This window comes from Protopterus annectens, chromosome 9.part0 (assembly GCF_019279795.1).
Source record: "Protopterus annectens isolate FY-2018-M chromosome 9.part0, PAN1.0, whole genome shotgun sequence".
NCBI lineage: Eukaryota > Metazoa > Chordata > Ceratodontiformes > Protopteridae > Protopterus > Protopterus annectens.
This window is the reverse complement of record NC_056743.1, coordinates 1,181,089,322-1,181,117,127: the sequence shown is the minus strand read 5'-3', so window position 1 is coordinate 1,181,117,127 and position 27,806 is coordinate 1,181,089,322. Positions and strand designations below refer to the sequence as shown.

The 27,806-nt window shown below is 42.9% G+C and overlaps 1 protein-coding gene across 1 annotated transcript in view; it reads left to right on the top strand.

Annotated features, from left to right (window-relative positions):
* The window catches only part of LOC122811913 (ribosomal protein S6 kinase beta-2-like), a gene marked incomplete in the record, with an annotated part of 1,307,756 nt that overhangs the window by 1,123,229 nt on the left and 156,721 nt on the right, over positions 1–27,806 (top strand). The window contains 1 exon segment of the mRNA XM_044084073.1: positions 5,651–5,763. Within this exon segment, the coding sequence (XP_043940008.1) occupies positions 5,651–5,763 (113 nt within the window).

Below are 27,806 nucleotides of genomic sequence, written 5' to 3'. Positions count from 1 at the left end.
AAAGCCTTGGCGAGGTCAAGATAGGCTGTGTGAACCACCTTAGCCTCATTGACTGCCTCAGAGAAGTCAATTAGGTTCAGGATGCATGATCTGCCTTTCACAAACCCGAACTGGGTGGGGTCCAGAGTTTAGAGGTTACCAATGTCTTTGTTTATGAGTTCCATGATGATACGTTACATGGTCTTGCAGACCAAACTCATCAGGCTAATAGGACGATAGTTCCCAGGATCAGTGGTGGCTCCCCCTTTGTGGAGTGGGATAACTGTTGCTGTGCACCATTCAGTGGGCACAAAGCCTGATGTGAGGCTATGATTGAACATGGTGCTTAGGTGGGGAGCCAGTTCGTTCTGAAGTTTGTGTAAAACACAGCCTGGGATGTTGTCCAGTCCCATGGATGCTGTGTTTTTGGCTTTAGAGAGTGCAGCTTTTACCTGTGTAGTTGTGATTACAGGGACTCTGCATTCTTCCTGTATAGATATGGGCCCTTTAGGGTGTGAGAGGGTGGTAAAGTTAGCACTGAACCTATCTGCCAGAATGTTGGCAGTATCAGTTGGTTCTGTAATTTTCATGTCGTTGTAATGCAACTCAGAGCAGATCTGGGTGTTGCCATTGAGATTCTTGACATAGCTGTAGAATGCTTTGTGGTTGTCCTTAGAATCGGTGGTGATTTTATTTTCATTGCTAGCTTTGGAGGCTCTTGTAAGGGATCTCAGCATCTTACTGAGGCTGACCAGGGAGCTCCACCACTCATGGGATTTTACTCTCTTTTGCAACAGTTTCTTCCTTCTGTTGTACAGTTTGTTTATGGCAGGGGACCACCAGATTGGCTTCCTTATTTTGGAGGATAGCTTCTTCGCTCTGTTTGGGATAGCACGATCCATGCACTCATGTAAGTGCTTATAGAGTGCATTTGTGTAGGATTCAGCAGTCGTAACTGTATTGGCCTTCTGCATGGGTGTCATGAAGTTCGCCACTTCTGTCTTAAGAACCATGAAGTTGGCTATGGAGAAATTTTTTACCATGGTTTCCTTAATGTGGGGTGGGGTGGGGGCAGGATGTGGCTATCTAGGGTGATTAGCTTATGGTCGGATCTGACCAACAAGGAGTTGACTTTGGGTGTGGAACACCGATCACTCATGTTGGTAATGACTAGGTCTAGGATATTGTTGCCCTTGGTGGGGGTGTGGATAAGTTGATCCAGGGCACTGGAATTTATGAATTCCAGAAAGCATTGAGTGAAGGAGTTGGTACATGAGTAGTTTTCCCAGTTAATGGTGGGGTAGTTGAAATCGCCCTTTATTAGGGTGTTTGAACCCTAATATTTTCCAGTATATCAAGAAAAGAGGAGTGGGAATGCTGGAGCATGATGGGGGATCTGTAGCAAGCTACAATTTGGATTGTAGTTTTGCCCAGAGTTAGTTGCACTTGGATAACCTCGGATGCATTATGCTGAGCAACTAGCCTGGAGGTGTGGATATCCTAAATGAATATGGGCACACCTCTGCCTTTGATGTTTTGGTCCAGGTTACGTGGCCAGAAAGTGTGGTATGAGTTATAGCCTGGTAGTGCAGGGGTGCTGTTTGGAGCCTTGAACCAGGTCTCAGTCACTGCACAGGTATCGGTGTTCTCCATTTTAAGGAGTGCCTTGAGTGAGTGCATTTTGAGATTTAGACTTCTTGCATTGAGTAGCAGTACCCTCAGTTTTTGCTTGCCTGTTCCTGTTACATTTGAAACTGGTCTAAAAAAGGCACTATAGGGGCAGCAAGAGCCTTAGCCAGTATCCAGAATCCCATGGGCAACAGGTGCAGGCCATCTCTGGCAAAGCATCATGGTCTGTCTACCATGTCGTCCCAGGCAGACAGATACTGGATCCCCTTAGAATGACACCAGAAGCTTAGCCAATTGTTGAAATCAGTCATTTTGTCCTTGTACTGCGGTATCATTCTGGGCAATGGCAGAATGCTACTCAGGGCTAGGGTCATACCTCCCTGGGCTACAAGATCAGAGAGCTCTTCCATGTCTCTTTTCATGTAGTCCAGGGAAGCATGTCTCAGGTCATTCACACCAACATGGACAATGACAGAGTCATATTTGTACTTGTAGAGTGACCTGAGTGCATGGGTTATGTGACAGATCCTGGCGCCTGAAAGGCAGCTGACAGTAACCTTCTCCTTGTTTAGCCTGGTGAGTGGGACATCAGTGTGCCTGACTATAGATTCACCTATGACTATTGTGTTGGGTACGTTGTTTTGCCTAGTATATTATCAATGTTATAATATATATATATATGTTTGCCCATAATATCTGAATAAGTGAGTGGGATTTTCATGACAGCATCAAGGAAACATTTTCCTTCCTTTTGTGTTATTTTTCTTAAGTTTTGGATTTTTCTTGGTATATTGATTGATTTTCTTAGTATATTTTATTTTTTATTTATTTTCCATTTGTTTACCAGGTTAGTCCAACTGGACAGAAGATGACCGTTTTCAGCGGAGGCTGGGGGAGAAAAGCTCCAGATACATAGTAAACAATTATAAAAAAAAAAAATAAAAGTAAATTATACAAACATAGCTATTTTGTACAAAGAGCATGGAAAATATAAAAGGAGTAAAATCAGAGTTTTACAATTGATGCAGCATACACAGTGGTTATAATACTGAGAAACAGTTAAACAAGATAATATACAACAAATGTACAACTGCTTCAACATAAATTCAAAAAGAAGTTTCCGTAGACAAACAGGGTCATAAACTACAAAGCATAACTATATTGATATGATTTATATTGCATTTATCTTGTTTTAATGATGGTATGTGTGTATTATTGTACGTGTCATATGTGCACACATATTTGTATTAATCTATGTATTTACAGTATATTGACAAAGTACTGGGTCACATCAGAGGCTTGGGAGGTCATTGTTAAGAAACTGAGAACTGTTGTAAAGCTTGACATTGAATACCATAAGTTCAGGTTATGCTATAAGAGAATAACTATGTAAAGATAACCATGTCAGCAGCCAGAATGCATTATAAACTGAATGATTTACTGTGCACATTGCACATTAAGAAATGGATAGATTGGCCCAAACTATGGACTGATGTGTGTGCTTTTTTTTTTTTTTTTTTCCTGGGGAAATGCTATTCAGAAGTGAAGAGACATATAAGGCAACAGTTTTAGTGGCACACCAGGCTGTGATTTTTTGATGTCTTTTGTCATGCAAAGTTGACTAAATAGTTGAATCTAGTAAAGCTGGAAATGTGAGACTGTAGCCCACTGAAGGAGGGGAGATGGGAGGAGTAACTTGGCCAGGAATTGAAACTTGCAAAACTGCTGCTTGTGAAAAGTCTTTTTTATCTCAGTAATTTGTTGACACTTTTGCAAGTTTCTTTCAGAGAATGTGTAGTACATCAATAGGAACAACATTTGTAAAACTCAGCACATACCAGTCAATGACACATGAGATGCAGACTCTCAAACTTGGCATTTTTTTTTCAGGTGGTTCATTCTAAGTGAATGGAAGTCTAGTCTGACAACAAATGGTAGGGCTATTTGTTCTCACAGTCTGTGCATTGAGACAGATTTAGCTTTCCAAAGGAATCATAATGTCTGCCCCCATGAGGGCAGACAAGATTAAAAAAAATAAAATTAGTAAAGAGCACTTATTTTGCTGCAGGCAGCTTTAGGAAGTGCAGTAAATCATGGCAAGATAAAAATATATGTTTTTTTTTTCATTGTTTGCCCGTAATGGTCCTTTAAATGCACATGTTCCTGTGTAATATAATTTCTATCTAGTCTATAACAGGTTTTGAGCCTTGGGGAATAATGTGTAAATTCTCTCCAAGCTCCTACTACTGAATTCACATCTTCCATACCAAATATGTCCATAAATCTCTTCAAGCATCTACCTTCTTTTGTTATATTTTCCCCTTCTAGGACCCCCATATACATCCTCATTGCTGCAAATCAAATTCCACTTCCCATCTACAAGTAATATTCCCTGCTGAAAGCTAATTATTTCTCCCATAATTTTCTTAAGCTCCATTGTAGTAGTTTTAGGTGGAATATAAATACATGCCAGCGTAATCCTCCTCCCTTGCCAGTAGCCCCTTACTACTACAAATCTAGCATTATTATCTTTTTTTTATCACTATTGGAGCTTCTCTAGCAGTTAATGTATGTGTATTCCCCTTTTCCTTTGTCCCAGATATTCCACTGAATAACTGCCCTGAAATCCTTTCTTTTGTCAAATACACATGCTCACGTCTTTCCAAATGTATCTCCTGTAGCATAGCTGTTTGCACTTTGCATTTCATAATGTAGTTCAGTACTCTTTCTTTTTGTATATACCTGTAAGACAATTCAGATTCAAAGATTATATAGAAAGTGTTGTCATTATGATAAGTTATTATTCCACCCGTTATGTATAAGGTTTTCTTTTAATGTTTAGTTTCAGCTTTTGAGTTACATGCTTAAACTAATGATTGACAGGTTGATCTTTTATACAGTTGTTTCTTGTTGTATGCACTTGAATCTGTTACATCTTTCATACAGTTGTTTCTTTTCATATCCACTTGAACCTATGTCACAGCTTACAAGACTTTTTGTTTTAATGAAAACCTTCAAACAAAAAAGCAAATAGGGCACTCAGAACACCCCTACAACCTATTAACTTAATAACAAGCCTACAAAACTGTCCATTTTCAAATGATGATGTTTAACCCTCCTAATAGGAGTAATTGTCCCAGACTGGCAGCTACATTCACAGGCTTTAATTGACCTGTAATTAAAGTTATCCATGTTAAGATGCATGGCACAGCATGTGCTTCTACTTAGACTCAGTGGTGTCTGTTTTTATCATATGTTTATTCTTGAAAGTACCTGTGTCTTGAGCTGCATCACTAGGCTTGTCTCTTGAGTTACCACATACTAAAATTGGTAGACTGCTTAAACCATTTTCAGTCAGTTTGCTAATGGTATGTGCTTATCCAATTTCTGCTTGTCTTACAGTCTCTCTACATGTAGCACTGTATTGTTTGATTAAAGACATTTTTCAAGGTCTTTCTGACTTTGCACCTCTAAGAAACTCTTCCCTTTGAATCTGCATTTTTTAACACGTGTATCCTACACAAAGAATGGTTATTTCTGTTGTCTGCTACCTCAGACAGAATGATTAAGCTCTGATTTGTAAACCTCTCCATGCAGTCTTTCAAAATGAAGAGCATGTCTGGAAATGTTTCCTTCCTAACCAACAAAATATACGATGAGATTTTTTTAAGGTTTATTAGAGGTCTGTGCGAAGCTAATACACTGAAATATTCACAAGTTCAGAAAATGGATCATTTGTTTGTCTGCCAAATAGGAAAAAGAAAGGATGAAAGCCTGGCTGTCTTTAAAGTGATTTTGCCTAATGTGTTGACTTCTATGACAAATCCAGTAAACCTTTGCAAAACTGTATTGAATCACATTTCACTAGGGCAAATGCAATATGAATGACATGCGTTATAGTAGAAAGTGATCAGTAGACCCAGCTGTTGTGATTTCCTATTATAGTAATCTTTTTCTTGAAAACAAATGTTTTTATTGTAAGCATGTCACAAACACAAATGTGCTTTCTGCTATGTATGAATTATTTTTTTCCTTTCCATAGGGTTTCACCTATGTAGCTCCTTCTGTGTTGGAGAGTCTTAAAGAAGGTTTCTCTTTTGAACCTAAAATTCGATCTCCTCGTCGTCTCAACAGCAGCCCCAGGACCCCTATAAGGTAAGTTGTTAGGACATGCACAGTAGATTAAGAAATGAAAGCTACAGTGAAATGAACTGCTGAAGGCATTGTGGGTAGGATGGGTCTATTAGTCAGCCAGATACATAAGGTATGAGGGAGTAATGTATACTTAAGGTAGCTGCTGGATGTAGTGATCCAACAGCCTGAAAAACGTTCTATAGCGACTTCACTCATTGATGTCCCATCTTATTTAAATGAAGTAAAGAAAATGTATAGTTTGCAAGAAAACTTTCATATGGTGTGTTTCGACTAGTGGTGTTCCCAAATTAATGTGAGTTGTCTTGTCTGCAGAATAAAATATAAGTGCCACGCTGTTCCACTGAAAGAAAACACTGAAACACAGAGGCAATGAAATACTTTTTTGTGCCAGCACAGGCACGTATACTTGAGCTTTTAGACTAACACAAGCCTTTTGTCATGAACTAATGTTACTGATGCTAGATACGTTACTTTAATATTCTCTTGTGTCTAAAAAAGAACAGAGTGCATTATCTGAAAGAGATATTAAAAAATACTAGTGTAAGAAAATAATCTTGGAGTCAGATTCAAAAACTTAGGATCTGTTTAGTGGAGAGTCTCTACCATCCTTCGACAGTACCCTCATACTAAATTTTAACTTTGTTCCCCAGTATGACATCGTACTGAGGGTGGATTACCATCATGTACTACTTGTGGTACTAGTGCACATATACAGGTGGATCACTACCTTCACCTCAACAGCTGATTGATTTTAATGGGCTACACTGATACTGTGAAGTTTTACATTAACTGACATTCAACACCATTGCCAAAGTTCAGAGCGTTGCAGTATACGAAACCTGATTCACATCTTAGAACTGGGCATAGTTCTTCAGATATCCTTGAGGCTTGAGGAGTCCTGTCCTAGAGTCCTTGTTACAAATTCAAGAACGGTGTAAATGCTTACTATCCCTAAGTGTATGTGTTTTTGGAATCTGACAGTTAATGAATAGCTTGGTTACTTAGATGATGTTTATTTAGATCACTGTTGTAGTGTTGACTACTGCAACGTTGTCACAAATATCCAACTCGATTTTTAGAGCACAGAATCATTCTGCTTCAGGCATAATGGATGCCCCTCCATCCCTGGAATATCAGGGTGCTTCCAGTATTCTATTAAGATGGCATTTGCCTACACCATATTAGATCTCTTCTCTCTGCATAACTTACAGAACTTGTGTGCTAGTAGCCTTGTCTGGCGTGGTTCTGCCTGCTTAAGAGCTCAGGATAAAGATAAGTTCTCAGTTTAGGAACATTTTTTTTCCACTAGTTCTTAGTCATTTAACAGTTGTATTGATAGCACATATTCATTTTGAGATGCTGACCATATGTCAGGGCCAAAGAGACAAAGGTGCATCAGAAGCAGGTAAATCCCTTCCAAGGTCTTCAGCAGATCGTAGGTTTATAGGTTCATAGGTGTTTACTAGGCTAATGACCACAAGGGCATTTTTAAGCCTAGCCATATATCCCAAATCACTGATAACTTCTAGTACCCTTGATGAGTGTAAGCATAGGCTTGGGATATGAAACTTTTACAGGCTACCTGTGTACATTAAAGACATAGGTGCCAAACCAGGGGTGAATTTCCTATTCCCCATCCAGTTGTCCAGGTTATAGTTGAATTGGGTGATGGACAAACTCTGCTTTAAACAGATATGTTCCAGAGAAGTTAGTCCCTGGGATACATACCTTTGTCTCCAGCAGGTCCTATTTATATCACGGGCAAGGTTTAAGTCTTTAGAATGTGTAATTCCGATGCTGTTTGTTTTGCAGGTATGCAGGAGGTCCATCAGAATGGGGTCTGACAATGTCTTGTAAGCCAGGCATAGATCTCCCCTTAGCAGCCAGTAGGAGACAGAATAGAGGGATAGGGATTTAAGGTGGTAAGCATAGGACTTTAGTTAAACTATGTATTCATTTAGATAGGAACCTCTGGGGTTGGATATACCCAGGGAGGTACATACCAAAAGGGCCATTGTACTCCATGATGGGTCTGATGAATGTCAAATATAAGTGGAATAATGACTTCCTTGGACCTAGAAGCTGTACCTATATTTATAAGTTGCACAACATAGAATGATGTCCTCACTGTTGTAGACATGATGGTTAAAGGTTAGATTAGTGTGTATGTGTGTCCCCAAGTCGCTGATTACTGAGTCAACTCTAAGGGTTGTGTTGTCAGTATGATAGTTACCAGAGGTAGGTGACTTCCTGAAGGATACTGTTATGCATTTTTTGGCATTTAGTTTTAGTGCATGGCTCTGACACAAGTTGATGTTCATCGTGTTACCCTGCTGCAGTCATCACACTTGGGTTATCCTGTCGTCGGGCGGTCCTGCAGTCGGCTGGAATTCCAAAGTCTTGGTCCGGCGTCGGTTGCTGTCGCCTCTTCCCTGACGTCAGTGCACCAGGGGTATATATAATGCAACTGACACCATTTTCTTCCGTCTTTCTTGCCGTGTGGTGCCCGAAGCAGAAGCAGTTCGCAAGTGCCGGTCGGCCGACTCCTGAGATTTTCTAATTCGAATTTCAGACCGAAGTCTTCTATAAAGCTAAGTACCCCATTGAGGAAACTTTTCTTGCCTCAGACCGATGTCAGAAAAAGTTAACAATTGTATTTCTTGTGGGAAGCAAATACCTCATAAGGATTTTCATTCTTATTGCATACCTTGCCTAGGCCCAGACCACGACGTCACTACTTGTCGGCTTTGTGCTAGGTTTAATAAGCGTACTATTAAAAGGCGCTTTGATTTCGCACGACACTACTTCGGTAGAAAATTCACCATGCCGTCAGAGCAACCGACTACCGGCATCACAAAAAACGCAGGGATAAGGACAGACAGCCCAGACCTAAGCCAGATTCCGAGGCCGATCCGGTCTCCGGTCCTCAGTGAGGCTCCGACACAGCCCCTGACTACCGCAGATCTGGAACCCGAGACCGCTACGGAAATTTTGACGGAATGTACCAGGCCGCCGCAGCCTTTTACTTCAGGCCCTTCCGACGACTTTGCTACAAAAGACGTCGGTGCTACAGAAATGCCATCGGTTTCTGAAGGCGTTTTCAGACCGACGACTCTCACCATTAAAATGTTTTCTAAGTCGAAGACCCCTTCTAAATCTAAAAGGACTGCACTTCAGTCTCCTGTTCAAGGCCCCGTGCCTAAGAAACAGATGCTCAAAATGGCTGAAGATTTGATTTCTTTAATCAGGGGTTCCCACGCCCCTCCTGACAAAAGACCTAGACAAGAGGAAGATTATACATCCTCTGAGCAAATGTCCATTTCTTCAGACTCCTCTGGGGACCAAGACTACTATTTCTCTGCTTATGAAGATTCTGATGCTGAGGACTCTATTCCCTCAGCTTCTCCTCCTGAAGACTACTCCTTTGGGGAAACTTTACACACTATGAGGGAACATTTTCACTGGGAAGGTCAGGACTGCTCTGACTCAAAGAAAAGGCTCAGAGAGTTTCTTTTACTCCCCCAACACAGACCACTTGCCATCCCGCCAGTTTTGGACATTGTGGATGATGTCTATTTAGAATCCAGTTTCAACCCAGACTCTCTACCTCCTGCTCCGGCTAAGCCTGACAGATACTATAGAGTGCCTGATTCCCACAAATTTCTTTACAAAAGCCCTGTAGCTGACCCAGAGACTATCTCACAGGGTCCCAAGGGGGCTAAGGCTTCTATGGCCAAAAACCCAGTACCTTCTGAGAGGGATTCCAGAGCACTAGACAGGTGGGGGAAAAAGGTTTACATCTCAGCCACACTAGCTATGAGGGCACTGAATTGTCAATTTCACATGCGTAAGTATCAGCAATTTCTAATCTCTCAGTTAAAGCAAAGAATAACCTCTCTCCCTCAACAATCTGAATTGAAAGAAGTACAGGATCTGTTGCACGCCACTGAGCAGGTGGGCAAACATACCTTAAAATGTGGGTTTGATTCTTTGGAGGCCTCCTGCAGAGCAGCTGTCACTGGGTCTGTTATACGTAGGCATGCTTGGTTAAAAGAACAAACTCTGCCTGTACATGTTAAAGCAAAACTACTGGATGCTCCCTTACAGCAGGATGTTCTTTTTGGAGTTAAAGCAGAAGAAGTTTTAAAGAAAATGGAAGATAAGGCAAAATCTATGCAGACAGTCAAAGATTTCTTACAAGTACAACCCCCTCGCTTCAGAAGAAACTGGCCAACAAAAAATTGGTCCTTTCCAGCCAACGACAGACCACAGAGGGGTAAATACAGACGCCCAAGGGGCAGAGGACAACCACAAGCCCAGTATAAACCTCGCCAATGGGGCTCTACAACACAGAAGGGAGGAGAAGACAGGTCTCAAACCACCAGAAGGCAAACTCAATGACTTGCACCTCATCCAGCCAAGCAATACTCTTTTGGCAGCCCCCTTGGGGGGAAAACTCGCACTTTTTGCAGACAACTGGCACATTGTCACAAAGGACAAATGGGTCTTAGACATAATTTTACGAGGATACAGATTCCACTTTCACACCTTGCCAATGAAAAGAGGAATGCCAAACCTGCCACAAAATCAATGGGCAGAGGCACAAAAGCAAATTACAGCTCTCTTGGACATGAGAGCCATTCAACTGGTACCTACTCGAGAGCAAGGCCAAGGATTTTACTCAAGACTCTTTCTAGTGCCCAGAAAGGACAATGCCTGGAGACCAATTCTGGACCTTTCAATTCTAAACACTTACAAGTACCTAAATTCAAGATGCTAACACTACAGCAGCTACTTCCCATGTTGGGCAAGGAAGCATGGCTTGTAACGTTGGACCTCAAGGAGACATACCTGGATGTCCTATCAGACAAAGTTGTAGAAGATACCTCCGTTTCATTGCAGGTTCAACCCATTACCAATTCTCTGCACTGCCCTTTGGCTTATCTACTGCGCCCAGAGTTTTCACAAAATGCCTGGCACCAGTAATTGCATACTGCAGACAAAGAGGAATTCAAATATATCCATATCTGGACGACTGCCTCATCCAAGCAGAAAGCAAAGACATTCTTACATCATCTGGCCTTTGCAAATCATCTACTACACTGCCTGGGGTACACAGTAAACGAAAAGAAGTCAAAACTAGTACCCTCAAAAAATGACATTACTGGGTGCCAGCTTGAATACAACGACCCAGAAGGCTTATCTTATGCCAGACAAGCAACTACAACTGACTCAATATTTCAAGACAATGGCAACAAAGACCCAATTAACTGCAAGAAAAATTCTGCAGACTTTGGGCTTCATGGCATCTTGCATACTAATAATACCATTTGCAAAGCTGCATATGAGGAAATTACAGTGGTACCTAAAAAGCGTATGGTCTCAACACAGCCACAGCTTGGACACAATGATATCTCTCATTCCCTGTCTTCAACAGGAATTTCTATGGTGGTCACAGGCATATCACCTCAACAAGGGTCAGCCTTTCACCTTGCCCCCAGCCAGGCAAACTATCACAACAGACGCTTCAGACTACGCCTGGGGGGCACACATGGCAGGACAATGCATTCAAGGCCTATGGACTGCAGATCAAAGAAATCTGCACATAAATCAAAAAGAAATGCTAGCTGTACAGAAAGCTCTGACAGCCTTCAAGGATCTATTACATCCAGGACAACTTGCAATAAAGACGGACAGCACCACAGTAATGTGGTACATAAACAAGGGGGTACACATTCTTACCCTGTATGCAGGCAAGCAATGACCTTATGGAACACAGCTCTGGCCTACCAAGTCCAGTTACAAGCTCAGTTCCTGCCAGGACAGAAGAACACATTGGCAGATGACCTCAACAGAAACATCAAGGATCCCCATGAGTGGAAACTAGATCCACAAATATTTGCAATCATAACTCAAAAATGGGGCCTTCCAGACATAGACCTGTTTGCCAATCCTCAAAACTATCAACTGACAAAATTTTGTACAAGGACATTTCACCATCTAGCTTGGAAAGTGGACGCTCTCTCTTTCAGTTGGAAAAACCTGATAGTATATGCCTTCCCTCCATTGCCTCTCCTCACAAAGGTTCTTTTGAAAGTCAAAAAGGAGAGACCACGACTGATTCTCATAGCCCCAGACTGGCCACGCCAGCACTGGTATCCGCTATTGAAAAATATGGCCCACAGCCCACCATGGATATTGCCTCAAATCCCCCATTTGCTCACACAACAAAGCAATCAAATTCTTCACAGCCAGCTCAAAACTTTAAACCTGGCTGCATGGCATATCATCTAAACATCCAACCAGCTCCTCTTTCACAAGCAGTTCTGGATGTTATTCTGGAAGCCAGGAGGCCAAGCACCAGGAAGGCTTATTCGGACAAATGGAAAAGGTTTTGTGCCTGGAACCAGGCTAAAGGCCAGGACACAATTCAGCCTCACATGCCTCACATTCTACAGTATTTAACTGAGATGTTGCACAAAGGACTTTCCTTTTCCTCAATTAAAATCCATGCTTCAGCTATTTCAGCTCACTACATCATGGATCCACCTTTATTTTCACATCCTCTTCTAAGGCAGTTCCTCAGAGGGGCAAAAAACATTAGACCACCCAGGAGAGCTCCTACACCAACATGGGACCTCAATTTTGTTCTGGAAAAACTAATGCTACCTCCCTTTGAACCAGCTTTCTCTGCAGATCTTCAGATCCTGTCATGGAAGACTGCCCTGCTCCTAGCAATAACTTCAGCTAGAAGAGTCTCAGAGCTACAGGCACTAATGGCAGTGGAACCTTTCCTCTTTTTTCATCAAGACAGAGTTTCTCTACGAACGACTCCTTCCTTTATGCCTAAGATGGTTTCCAATGTAGTTTTAAATCAAACCATCCACTTACCCACCTTCTTCCCCAATCCACAGAACAAAGGTGAGAGACTCCTGCATTCCTTGGACATTCACAGGCAGCTTTGTTACTATTTGGACAAAATTAAGGCTTTCAGAAAATCTGACCAGCTCTTTGTATCCGATGCTACAGCTTCTCAAGGGAAGACTATATCAAAGCAAACCATTTCTAAATGGATAGGTCATTGCATACGTTTCTGCTATACCCATCATGGGAAACCAGTTACTGCTACCATTAGATCCCATTCTACCAGGGCAACAGCTACCTCTACAGCCTTCCTCAGGGGGGTTCCAACCAAGGAAATTTTAGAAGCTGCAGCTTGGAGTTCAGTACACACCTTTACCAAACACTATCACTTACCTCTTTACTCAAAGTCCAGGGCGGGCTTCGCCACTGCAGTTCTGCAGGGCCTTATAGCCTCCACTAACCCTCTATGATACCTCCCCCCTACCTTAGCTTTGGGATTCAACCCAAGTGTGATGACTGCAGCAGGGTAACACGATGAACATAGTACAGTTTTGTACCTACCATAAATGTAGATGTTCGAGTGTTCACCCTGCTGCAGTCCAGGTTACCCCCCTCCATCCCCTCTGATCTACTGGCTAAATCTCTTCTATGCCTTACTGATGTATTTGCTTATAGCTGAAGGGATTTTGTATTTGTGCAGTGGTTACTCCTTTTGGTACTAATTTCTGACAACCTTTTTGGGGGCAGCTGACATCTGGGGCAAGAACAACTGAAGAAAATGGCGTCTGTTGCATTATATATACCCCTGGCGCACTGACGTCAGGGAAGAGGCGACAGCAACCGACGCCGGACCAAGACTTTGGAATTCCGGCTGACTGCAGGACCGCCTGATGACAGGATAACCCAAGTGTGATGACTGCAGCAGGGTGAACACTCGAACATCTACATTAATGGTAGGTACAAAACTGTACTTTTGTCTGTGTCAGCACTTCCTGGAGAACATTTGTATCAGCAGTGGACTTCAATGACGGCACTTAATTTGCAATCATTTGCAAATTTAGTCTGCCAGAGGCCATTGCCATTGGCCTTGACTGCAGGAAAGTAAATGCTAAAAAGGAGCAGTCCCAGCACCAATCCCTGAGGGACTCTGCTTGTGAGTGGCCTTTTTGCAGAGGTTGATTCCCCAAGTCTAACTTACTGAGTCCTGTCTGTGAGCCAGCTGACTATCCAGCACGTGACATAAGGGTTCGTACCTAACGTCTTGAGTTTGTCAACAATGCCCAAGTGGGTTATTGTTTCAGTTGCCTTGGCCAGGTCAAGGTAGGCAGTGTGAACTATTTTGCCCTCATCTATTTCTGTGAGAACCTTCTCAAAGAAGTCCACCTGGATGGGTGGGCATGATCTGCCTTGATGAAACTAAATTGGGTTGGGTCCAGTGTGTGGAGGTTTCCTGTGTCATTATTGATCATTTCCATGATAATTCTTTCCAAGGCTTTGCATATGAGACATGTGAGACTTATGGATATGTGCAGAGGGATGACCATTGCTGTTCTCCATTCATGAGGCACAAAGCCCCTTTAGAGGATATAGTTAAATAGCAGTTCCAGAGGGCCTGATTGGTCATGTTTCATGCTATTTAGAAGGTATCCCTGGGTATTGTGTGGGCCTGTTTATGCTGTGTTCTTGGCCTTCGAGCGAGAGAGAGCATTAAGGACCTGTTCCCTACTGATAGCAGGGGAAGTTATATTTAATGGCATTTCCTGAGGGAAGCTTGAGGGGGAGAGAGTGGAGCTAAATTTGTCTGCCAATTAGGTTTGCTATATCTTCTGGCTCAGTATAGGTGGCTTCATTAACAATGAGCTCTGCACATAATTGTGTGTTGCCTTTGAGGTTGCGGACTTAGCTAAAGAATGCCTTGTGGTTGCCCTTGGCCTGGGAGGGCAAATTTGCCTTTGGTAGACTTTATTTGTCCTCTGATTTAGTTTGATGAGAGTGCTTTTATCCTGCTGGGTGCTGCACTTCCTAATTTTTGCCATGATTTTCTTCCTTCTGTTATACAACCTACTGATGTGATTCCACCAGGACAGTTTTTTTTTTTTTTTTTTAGTTAGTTCTGTACTTCTTCCTGGTGGGTACAGCTGCCGCTATGCTTGCATAGTTTCTTTGAATAGTTCTGCATAAGCAGCATTGCTGTCAGGTTTATGGAGGCTTGACATTTTGCCAGGTTATCACTTAATGGGGGGAGGAGGTGGAGCCCTAAAAAAGCTGATTTAAGAAGAAGGCAGAAAGGAGTGTGGGAGATGCAGCTCTGGCATCTTGCATTCCTGGTAGGTACAGAGATGTCTATTTCAGTGAGGTGCTTTTGTAGCCTCTGGGTTGAACAAATGTTCATCTGGTGACCTTTGAGGATGCTCCCTCTGTAGGCTGTTATGCAGTGGGAAACTAGTGTGTCCTTCCTGATTGACAACAAGATTAGACTTCCATGTATGCCCAAGGCTGAGTGTATGTATCCAAACCACATTTTATGGTATCTGAAGGGGAAGACCAGATTACCCCTTCCATAGTTAATGAGAGATGCAAGGGGGTACAGAGTGGAAGCCATGCATTTCCATCCTGAGACTAAATCTTCCAGAGTGGATGTCCCAGTTAAAAAAAGACCCAGAAGGTGAACTAGATTTCACCATCTGTAACTCTTGGTAAGTTGTCTGGGGCTAAGACACTGGATGAGACCCCCCCCCCACTACCCCAGATTGCCACTGATCAGTGGGATTGCCATAGCATAAGGTTACCTAACAGCTTTACAGAGTCTGCAGCCAAAGATTAAACCATCTTCTCTGTGGAGTTCCTTCTGCTAAAAGAAAGAGGGCACATCCTTATCCAAAGGCTGAGGACTTATATATATATATATATATATATATATATATATATATATATATATATATATATATGAGATTGTGAGGGAGAAGGCCTAGATTGTTCTTCACAGATACTATCCATCCATTGGATATGACACTGTCACAGTCTGTTTCCTCTGTATCCCCTACAGAGGACATCTTATTTGGAGTAACCATTACCAAAGTGAATGAATACTTGAAATGGATAGAAAAGGTGGCATTAGTGGCTCAAATGAGATATTTTGACTTGTTGGGCCTGGATACCTGTAAATCTGTGTCATTTCTTACTGTCTTGCACTCCTCTGAAGCTTTTGAGGATCAGCGATTGGCTTGTTCTGTTCCTTTGCTAGGCATATGAATTCCCTTTGGAGGAAAACATTCCATTTAAAAAAATGTTTACTTATTAATACTTTCCTGTTCCGGGAAGTTATTTTAAAGGTAGGAGTTTGTGTTTTAACAGACTGTCACGAGATTGTATTGTACTTTTAACCGAGCACATATTTTTTCTTATCAGTTTAAAAGTTGTTAAAAGTAATTGAAAAACATTTATTTTTTCTGTGGTTGGCAAAGTATTTTAACATGCGTTTTACTGTGTCTTGTGTGAAAAGAGTCACTTTTAAAGACTTTTAATTTTTATCAGCTTTTGTTGCTTGTTTTCCCAGGAAAGAGACACCATTTTCGGCTTAACCATGGAACAAACTACTGGTCCTATGTTAGATCCTTCCTCCAGCCACAAAAAGAAAAAGTTAAGCAAACAGCCTTTACCACCACAGCAGTCTAGCAGTTTGCCTCAGCCAGAGCTGGATGACTTTGTTGTGGTCATTACTTGATGTTCTTTGTGTTTCACTGTTGCAGTCATCACATTTGGGTTATCCTGTCAGGGGTAGCCCTCAGTCGGCTCGAATACCAGAGGCTTAGTATTTCTGGTTCAGTTGCTGTCGCTCAAGGACTGATGTCAGGTTGTCAGTGGTATAAAAACAGGCAGCCGATGCCATTACAACAGTCTTTCTTGCCGAGGGGCCCAAAGCAGAAGCAGTTGGCATGCGTGCCGGTCGGCCGCTACCTGAGTTTCATTCCTGAATTGAAGTTGAAGTCTTCTAAAGCTAAGTACCCCGTTGGGGATCCTTTTTACTTGCTCTAACCGATGTCAGAAAAAGTTAACAATTGTCTTGCCTGTGGAAAGCAAATACCATACCGAGACTTCCACTCTTACTGCGTCACCTGTTTAGGCCCAGACCACAACGTCCCTCGCTGTCGCTTTTGTGCTTTGTTCAACGCTAGAACTATACATTGTCAGGCCCTTATTGTAGCTAGATATTTTCGCTCTCAGTGCTTGAATTCCGATATGGCTTCGGTAAGCCATCCCACTACCGATCTTCCGAAAAAATGTAAGGATATAAACAGAGACAGACCGCAGAGGTCCAAAACTGCCGATGATGCTTCCGCTAAGCTAGTCGTCAATTCTGTGGTCCTCAGTGAGGCGCTTTCACAGCCCCTGATGCCTGCTCCTGTGGATTTCACAGGCCACTACTGAGACCTTTTCGGAGTCCGGTATGCTGCGAGACTTTTCTTTGACTAAGAATCCTGTGGATGTCTCTACCCTGGATGTGTCCGGAGCCGCTGAGCAGGCACCAGCTTCCGAGGAAGTACTTCTCACTACCGATACTTGACACAGACCGACTACTTCTTTCACTTCTTCAGTTCTTTCTCAAACTACTGAGTTTCTAAGGCCCAGGGTACGAACTACACCCAAAAAAACGATGACCCAAGCTCAGGCACTTGCTTCCTTGCCTTAATCTCAAATGCTTAAAGTGGCAGAAGATCTGATTATGCTTATTAGGGGAAGCCAGGCTACCCTTTCCAAAAGAAAGAAACTTGTCCCCAGCAGTTTTATCTGAACAGGAGTTTGATGACTCTGATGCTTCTGAATATGAAGACATGCAACCCCTCTCTGCTTATGAGGATTCTGATGCAGGGGAAGCCATTCCGTCATCCTCTCCACCAGAGGATTTTTCGTTTGGGGAAACCCTTCATATTTTAATGGAGCATTTCCAAAGTATGAAGGGAGCATTTCCAGTGGGAATGTCAACACTATTCTCAGTCAAAAAAGAGACTCAGGGAAGTCTTAGATTTACCACAGCACAGACCTTTAGCCATTCCTCCTGTCCTTGATGTTGTGGATGATGTTTTTATGGAATCCAGTTTGACTCCTGACACCCTTCCTCCTGCTCTCAGCAAACGTGACAGGTACTACAGAGTCCCTGATTCTCACAAATTCCTTTTCAAAAATCCTACTGCTGACCCAGAGGTCATTTCTCAAGGACCTAAAGGAATTAAAGCAACCTCAGCTAAGAATCCCACGCCATCAGACAGGGATTTCCAAGCTTTAGATAGATAGGGTAAAAAAGTATACACCTCTTCTACTCTTGCTATTAGGGCATTAAATTGTCAGTTCCACGTACTGAAATTTCAGCAGCATACCATGGAGCTCCTCAAACAAAAAATATCCCTTTCCTGCTTGTGCAGAAAATAAAGAATTACAAGAGCTAATGCAGTCTGCAAGTCAGGTTACTAAACACACCTTGCAATGTGGCTTTGACGCCCAAGAAGCATCTTGCAGCGCAGTAGTCACTGGTTCTGTCCTTAGAAGCCATGCTTGGCTTAAGGAACAGACCTTGCCAGACCATGTCAAATCCAGATTATTGGACGCACCATTGAGCAAAGGCAATTTATTTGGCACAAAGGCAGAATAGGTCTTAAAAAAGATGGAAGAAAAAGCTAAATTTATGCAGACATTTAAAGACTTCTTACAGGTCCAGCCTCTGAGGTTCAGGAGGTATTGCCCCTCCAAGCACTGGTCCTTTTCTGCCCCCTCCAGGCCAGCTCAGCCCAGACCCAGGGGAAACAGACCCCCCCCAGACAGCAGCCCCAGGGAATGCAGAGATCTAAGCAATGTAGTTCCTCCTCTTCAAAAACGGGGAGTGCCAAGCCACTCCCTTATGGTAAGAACTCACAATGACTTTACACCTCCGCCCCTTGCCTCTGCCCACCTGCTTGTGGCCCTAGGAAGAAACCTCCCCTTCCATGCAAGCAACTGGGCCACTATTAACAACAACAAATGGGTCCTCAACATAGTGTCCCATGGATACAGATTTTATTTCCACACCCTGCCAGCCCCAAAAGGGTTTCCAGGTCTTCCTCCTCTAAACCATTGGGGAGAGGCCAAAAAGCAAGTAATTTCCCTGCTCTCCATGAGGGCAGTACATCATGTTCCTGCAGAACAGATAGGCCAATGTTTGTATTCCAGACTGTTCCTGGTACCCAGAAAAGAGGGCACCCTGGCGCCCAATCCTCAATCTATCCATTCTAAACATCTTTCTGGTGAAACCAAAATTCAAAATGCTCACCCTCCAGCAGCTTCTCCCCCTATGCTTTCCAAGGATGCTTGGTTAGCCACCCTAGACATAAAACGGGTCTAGCTACACATCCCAGTCAGGGAATCCTGCTAGAAATATCTATGCTTCTGGGCCGGATCTATGCACTTTCAGTTCTCTACGCTTCCCTTTGCCTTATCCACTGCTCCCAGAGTTTTCAGAAAATGCCCGGCTCCAGCCATTGCTTTTTGCAAACAAAGAAACATTTAAATTTACCTCTACTTAGACGATTGCCTGATTCAGGCAGACAGTCAGGGAAATCTTTTACAGCACTTGACCTTTGTAAAGGACCTACTGACCTCCCTGGGGTATACTATCAATGAAAAGAAATCAAAACTAGTACCCACACAAAAAATTTTATTCCTGGGAGCAAGCCTGACACAGCATCCCAGATGGCATTCCTTACTCCAGAAAAACAAGCCTACCTGACAGGCTACTTCTCTCAACTAGCCACCAGAACCCAGTTATCCACAAGGAAAATCCTGCAAGCTTCTAGGGTTCATGGCCTCTTGCATTCTACTCATTCCATATGCCAGACTGCATATGAGGAAACTACAATGGTACCTAAAAAGCTTTTGGTGTCAACACTCTCAAGACCTGGAAACTAACATACCTATGATACCTTGTCTAAGGAAAGGTTTTCTTTGGTAGGCAGCAGCATGCAGCCACAACAAGGGACTTCCCTTCTCACAATGCCATGCCGGCCAGACCCTCACCACAGACTCATCAGACTGTGCCTGGGGTGCACACCTGGACGGCAGGTGCATTCAGGGCCATTGGAGCCCAAATCAATACATTTGCACATCAACCAAAAAGAGATGCTAGCTGTTCAGCACGCCCTAATAGGTTTCAGACCCCTACTCTCCCCGGGGCCTCTACTGATCAAGACAGACAACACCACAGTGAAGTAGTATATCAACAAACAGAGAGGGACTCACTCTTATCCTCTGCAGGTTCGGCATGACCCATTAGCACACGGCCTCAGCCATGCAACTACACCTGCTAGCACAATATGTGCCAAACTCCCTAAACTCTCTGGCAGACAACTTAAGCAGAAACCTCCTAGACCCACACGAGTGACAACTAGACCACAGAACCTTCACCCTTGTAACTCAGAAATGGGGCACCCCGAAGGTCAGACCTATTTGCCTCCCACTCCAATCAGCTCAGAAAATTCTCCACCAGGTAACCTCACAGCAAGGCCTGGAAACTGGATGCTCTATCCATCCAGTGAGTAAACCTCTCGGTCTGTGCATTTCCCCCTCTACCACTCATTTCAAGTGTGCTACTCAAAATAAGGGAGGAAAAAATCGAAGGCAATCCTGATTGCCCCAGACTGGCCACGCCAGCACTGATGCCCCCTGCTGCGCAGCCTGTGACCCTTGCCACCATGACACCTACCTCAGATCCCAACACTCCTGACCCAGAGGAATGGAGAATTCATGCATCCCCAGTTGCAGACCTTCAACCTTGCAGCCTGGCTTATTCCCTGATCTCTCCTCAAGCTGCCAGCCTAAGCAAACAAGTACTAGATGTTATACATGAGACCAGACGCCCCAGCACTAGAAAATCCTATGCTGACAAGTGGAAAAGGTTTTGCACCTGGATCCAGGCTAAGGGAGCTGAAACAGCACAGCCCTCCCTACCTCTCATCCTGGATTACCTAGCAGACCTACTACACAGGGATCTATCTTTCTCATCTATTAAAATTCATGCCTCTGCCATTTCTGCTCATTTCAGCACAGAGCCACCTGTCTTCTCATACCCTCTTATCAAACAGTTCCTAAGAGGGTCTAACAACTTAAGGCCACCCAGAAGAGCTCCTACCCCAGCTTGGGACCTTAACTTTGTGCTGGAAAAACTCACACTACTCCCATTCGAACCTGCAGCTTCAGCAGAGTTAAAATTTCTCTCTTGGAAGACAGCATTGCTTCTGGCCATCACTTCAGCTAGAAGAGTATCAGAGCTACAAGCACTCATGGCTGTAGAGCCCTTCATCATTTTCCATGCTGACAGGGTCTCCCACAGGACTAACCCATCCTTCATGCCTAAAGTGGTGTCCAGTGTGGCTCTCAACCAATCCATTCATTTGCCCATCTTTTTCCCTAGCCCACAAAACAAGGAGAAATGATTCTGCACTCCCTGGATGTGCACAGACAGCTCAGATTCTATCTGGACAAGACTAAATCTTTTAGAAAAACTGATCAATTGCCAGTCAGCTTCTCAGCAGGGGCAGAGGGAAAGGCCATATCCAAACAAAAAATCTCCAATTGGATAGCACACTGCATGCATTTATGCTACAAACAGCATGGAAAACCGCCCCCAAAGGGGGTCAGGACACATTCCACCAGGGCAACCTCAACCTCTGCAGCTTTTCTCAGAAGGGTCCCCACCAGAGACATCCTAAAGGCTGCAACATGGACATTTGTTCATACCTTAACCAAGCATTACCACCTGCCTATCTTCTCCAAATCCAGGGCAGGCTTGCCACCACAGTCCTGCAGGGCATCGTAGCCAGCCCCCAGTCATTTTGACTGCCCCCCTCCCCCTTTTCTTCAGCTTTTGGAATCAACCCAAATGTGATGACTGCAGCAGTGAAACACGAAAAACATAGTACAGTTGTGTACACTTAGATGTTTGAGTGTATTCACTTTTGAAGTCCTGCCCCCCCCCCTCCATCCCCCTTGTCTCTCTCTCTCTCTCTCTCTCTTCCTCTCTCCTTACAGGGATTTTTTGGTATTTACTTTCTACTGGTGGTGTTCTTCCACCATAACCTAGCTCCCTATTTGGGGGCTCTTGACAGCTAGGGCAAGAAAAACTGATGTAATGACGTCTACTGCCTGTTTTATACCACTGACGACCTGACGTCAGTCCTGGAGCGACAGCAGCCAACACAGAAATACTAAGCCTCTGGTATTCAGGCCAACTGAGGGCTACCCCTGGCAGGATAACCCAAATGTGATGACTGCAACAGTGAATACACTCGAACATCTACATTTATGGTAAGTGCACACAACTGTACTTTCCTTAGACCACTCATCTTTTTCCTCAACATCCCACTGGTGTAGCACCTACAACCGTTACTGACCAGGAGTTAGCCACATAATCTGTGTTTTTTGGGGTCCCCTTAGTGGGCTAGGGAGAGACACTGTTTTCAGTCCTGGGAGAGGAAACAGGAAAGACTTGCATTTTGTCAGAGTGTTGTGCCCATCTCTGGGGAAGCTGCTCTTGCCAGTAATAAAACTGTTGATCCCATTTTTCCAGTCAAAAAGAAACAGAAAACTAAACATTTATCTCCTCCAATGTCTAAAGGTTTAATTCAGGCTATTGGTCCTTCTTATAATGTATTCTTTGGGAAAAGAAAGAGTGATACCCTTTTCCCCAAAGAGAATCAAGATTGTGACTCTGGATAGGAAGAGGAATGGACAGAATACTGGGTTTTCTCCTGAGATTTCCAAGAGTCAGAAGAGAGCTCGGTTTCTGATTTGTGGTGGATGTGCATGTCAGCTACTTGCAGTTTTCCTGATAGCCAGCTGCCCCAAAAAAAGACAAATAGAGTGTTTGATGTTCCTCAGTCTTTTAAGTTTTTATACATTCTTCCCAGATGTTACCCAACAGTTATTGCTTTAGTTAATCCTACTGCTGCTAAACATTTAGTTTATTCCAGCTGTACTTTCTGACAAAGATGGGAAGATTATTTATAACCATGGGAAAAGTTTATGCTTCTGCAACTTGTATTTTTAGAATTTTGAGTTGTCAGGCTTAGGTGTTCTGTTTATTTTGACTAGTTGTGATAGTATGGAGAATATTTTGTCTGCATTTTCTTCTTGTGTGGAAAAATGTGCTTTAAATAAGTTAGTTTCTTCAGTTGTACAAGTCACTGCTCAATGTTTACAGTGAGTGTATGACTCAGTTGATTGGACTATGGCCAGTAGTACTGAGTAGGCTTGCCTAGCTGCATTCACAGAACCTCCCAGATTATGTGAAAAGTGAGATTTTAAATTCTCATTTTGGTAGAGATACAGTGTTTGGTTCCTATGTTCCTCTGCTGCAGAGGTGAACAAAAAGTGAGGGAGGGGTAAGTTGCTACAGGGAACCTCTAACATTTTTCATCCCTCCTTTTCCAAATTTTATAAGGGATTCTCCAACCCCCTCATCCGATTTTGACAAAAAAATAACAAAATGCAAGTGAACAGAGTTTAAGAAGAAATGACAAGGGTTTCCAAAAAGAATTCAGGAAATTCCCAAAACCATGGCATATCTCTTAACTGCCCAGATTTTCGCAGAATGTCCAAATTTGTGCCTCACATTTTGGTTCTGTTTCTTATAAAATTTGTAGTTTTCTGGCAGGTCAGTGAGGATTGAAGTCACTAAATAATTATATACATTTGAGTTTCAGACTTCATATCCTTCAGAAAATGCATGCTAACACAAATCCTGTTATTCTGGCAACTTTCTACGTTTGTAAGAGCAATATTTAAAATGTGCATCTGTTTTGGGTCCTTTCCCCATTAATTTATGCTTGGTACAGATTTCTTGTGCTAAGAGGTTACGGTATGAACCAAGGACAGTCCAAAAAGTCAGATAACTTTTCGAGGGACTTTGTCTCCCAACCCCTTTCCCCTTCCAGGAAATCTAAATCTACACCTTTGTCTTTGGCAGCAGATAGTTTCATAAAAATGGGTTCTGAAGACCATTTATCAAGGTTACAGATGGCAGTGAGAGAAAAATTCCTTTTCATCCATCAGATCAGACAGACTCTCTTATTTCCATTTGTCTTTTATCTTATGCTGTCCCAGTGAGTGGTAGAACCAGTTCCTCTTTTCCAAGTGTGGAAGGTTTTTATTCAGGGATGTTTTTTTTTTTTTTTTTTTTTTTGCCAACCAAAGAAAATGCTTAGAAAACAGTTCTGGATCTTTCTTTCCTAAACCGGTTTGTGATCGAGCTCATGTTCATAATAATGGCACTTCACTATCTTTTACCTCCTCTTCCTAATTCAAGTTTCTTGGTATCAAGTGATTTAAAAGATACTTATCACGTCCCTGTTCATTCAGACTTCAGGCATTTCTTAAGTTTTTTGTGTCTGAATCACATTATCAGTTGTCTGCCTTATTCTTTGGACTATCCATTGCAGCAAGTGTTCACAAAGTGTCTAGCTTCAGTTATAAAGCTTATTGCAGGATACAGGGTATCCACATTTTCCCATATTTCAATGACTTACTGATCTTTTCAGAGTCTTTTTCAAAGTGTCAGGAATCTCTCACACAAGCTGGGATTCCAGGAGAATATTCAAAAGTCTTTTTAGACACCTTCACACAGGATTGTGTTCCTGGATTATCTGCCCGATACCTCAGTTCAAAGAGATTTTTTTCCACAGGAAAAATTATCTATATTTAGTTCTATTTCTAAGGTTTTCCACTCCAGCTTTGGTCACTTCAAGAGAGTACCTCAGGACTTTTGGTCTCATGATCTTTATGATTCTCATGATACCCCCTGGCAAAACTCCACATAAGAAAGATACAGTGGTATCTGAAGTCTCTTTGGTCCCCACACCAGCGTCCTTTGTTTTTTTCAAATCCCATTACTGAGGTTTGTCAGAAGCGAAATCACTTGGATGAGACAGCATATAGACTTAAATCTGAGTCTCCCCTTCTTTCTCCCTGTTCCAAAGCAGTCAGTCACCACAGACACCTTGGACTTGGATTGGGTAGCAGTTTCAGGAGGGCCTAAAAGTGCATTGTGTATGTGGGACATCTAGAACAAATGCAAGCACATAAATATGACAGATGTTTACCGTGATCAATGCACTCAACTTTTGAATCATCATTAGTCCCTGGGACCTCTTCAAGTTGTTACAGACAATACCACAATTATGTGATACTTCAGTAAGCAAGGGAGAACCAGGTCATATCCTCATTGCATACCAGCCATATTAGCTTGGGATATAGCTTCACAGCACAGTCTCACTTTATAGGCATTCTACATACCTTCATAGCAAAACTAAGTGTCAGACAAGCTGAGTAGGAATGGAAAATATTTTCTGATTGGTGGCAACAATATAACCAGCATTTCTTACTCCACTATCAAGATTTATTTTTCGGCCATTTCAGCATGTATACCCATGGAGCCTCATCTTTCAGTGTATTTTCATATCAGTTTTCTTTTAAAGGTGTTTTGCATAAAAGACCTCCCAAGAAAAACGATGGTCCCTCATTGGGATCTTAATTTTGTGTTAGAGCAGCTAACAGTTGCTCCATTTGAACCAACTAATCTGGCTGATTTGATGTTCTTAACATGAAAAATAGTTTTGCTGGTAGCTCTGTCCTCTGCAAGAAAGATGTCTTGAGTTGCAGGGTCTTATAGTGAGTTATCCTTGTCTCATTTTCTGCAGAGACAGGGTTTCTCTGATCTTTTCAGAGTCTTTTTCAAAGTGTCAGGAATCTCTCACACAAGCTGGGATTCCATATTACTTTTATGTCTAAAGTGGTACCCAGGTTTATATTAAGCCAAACTGTCCATCTCTCTATTTTCTTTCCTAAACCTAAAAAATGAGAGAGAAAGGGTACTCCATACCTTGGATGTCTACAAACAAGTTTGGTAGTATCTTGACAAAACTAAATCTTTCATATCTTCTGCTCAGTTGTTTATTTCTTGTGAAGGTAAGAGGAAGGGACAACCTGTGTCAAAACAGACCATTTTCAAATGGTTATCTCAGGCTATTACCTTTTGTTACAATCATCAGAACAACACTCTTCCAGGCAGAGTCAAGGTCCACTGTACCAGGGCCTTGGCTTCTTCAGTGGCTTTTTGGAAAGGGTTGGATATTGAAAGTGTTCTAGAAGTGTCATCTTGGTTGTCTGTACATATTTTTACAAAGCACTATAAGCTTGATTCCTTCTGTAGGTTTAGATGAGGCTTTGCTAGGACCATTCTCCATGTGCTCCTGGATTCTTCTGCTACCACCTCCTAAATGTTGTAAGATAGAGTAATCTACCCATATAGCTAAGGCGACTATAGCAGTGATCAGGATAATGAATATGTTCAAATGATCACTGCTGCAGTAGCCTCTCCTTCTGTCCAACCCCCTACTTTTTGGTGTGTAGTTTATGCCAGGGTGTGAGTATATATATTATTGCTGTTCCTAGCATTGTACTTTTTCAGGGCTCAGCCTCCCTGTCTCTGTTGGCGTAAAAGCTCTAAAGGACTTTGCACCCAATTGTTTCACCTGATGTTGTCAATCTTCATCTATTCTTGACTTATGGGTTTCGGTTCCGATCCTCGGAATCGAACCGGCCATTATAAAGCTCACGTCAGCCAAAAAAAATATCTCTAGCTGCTAGTCTACCCATAACGACCCTCACATTATCTCAGATCTCGCTTGCTACGCTTATGACAAGACGCGTCAGTCATCTCTCATGTTGCTAAGTATATTTTTTATATATTATTATTATTATCTCTTTTTCTGCTAAAACCTTTCCTGTCCTATAAATCTTGGTCTACTGGTTGCGAGTGTACTGTAATTTCCTATTACCATTGGTAAATTCTCCCTACCATTGTGGGTAGTCTTTCCCCTTTTTCTCTACCGTTGGTAGTCTATCTGTCATCGTTGGTAAATTTATCCCTCATTCTCTGTCACGTGAGTGAAGATCTAATTTTCTTTCTTTCTTTCTTTCTTCTCTGTTTTTCTGCCTTCCTGTTTTGTTTTGTCTTGTCAGCATTGTGGCAGAGAAACCAAAAAGCTCCACTACAGGGTTTAAGCTGTGTGCAGAGTGCGGCAGAAAGATGCCAAATTCTGATCACCATGAATCTTGTGTGTACTGTTTGGGAGTTCCCCATTTTGAGCATAGAATGTTCCAGCTGCCAGGGTTTAGTAATCGAACGTTGGCAGAAAGGAAAAATAAGTTGATTCTCAAAGGGCTCCTTAAAGTCCCTTTTAAAGAAGCCTTGTCCAAGGCCGACAAGTCACCTTTGGCCTGTGGATCTAAGTCCTCTCGTTCAGTGCCAATGTCTCCATCGGCACCACTCATCATGAAACATAAGCATGCTTCTGAAGGTTCATGTTTGGAACCAAAAGTTAAGGTTCCGAGGCTCTCAGAGCAGACTAAGTCTCCGGCACCAAAAACTTCACCTGTGCCTTCTACAGTGGGTACAACAACTATTCCTACTGTAGCAACTACAGGTCTGACCTTGACCATGGCTCCACCATCTGTGCCGAATATCACTCCGTCCAGTTTGGTGCCCATTTCACCCTCTTTGCAGATGGTACTGAAGTTAGTGTTATCCACAGAACCCAGGTCTATCTACTCTCCGTCCCTGGACCTGTTCCATGGTCAGCTGCCCAGTTCATTTGTGGAGATACCTGAATTGCCTTCTGGTTTATCCATGAGCTGCACCAGAAGTCTTTCTGAGGTCGATATTGTTAGGTTGGTGGATCAGATCTTGGCAGCCTGTGGTCTTCTGTCCTCTTCTGAAGCCCCTCTCCCTTCTGGTACAGTGGGTTTTTCTCCCATCCATCCCTACATATTCTCCTCTTCTAAGCTTGATGCAGGCTACAAAGCTTTCAACTTCAGCATCTAAGGTACCAGTAGCTTTGGCACCGACAACACTTGTGTCTTCGGCACCGAGTCTTGCCCTGGCTCCCTCAGTGCCTTCAGCACCATCGGATCCCCGGGACCGTGTCTTTGCTATCAGGCCCAGGGGATTCGAGCCAGCTCTAATTTTTTTTTACATGGAGCCGACAGTGACCCTTTCGGCTGCATCGGCGGTGGACTGGACCCTTCCTTGGTTCTGGTCTGTCAGGTGGGGCTGTCAAGGTGGGGTGTGACCCCAGTTCCGAGTTTGTCTGTCTCAG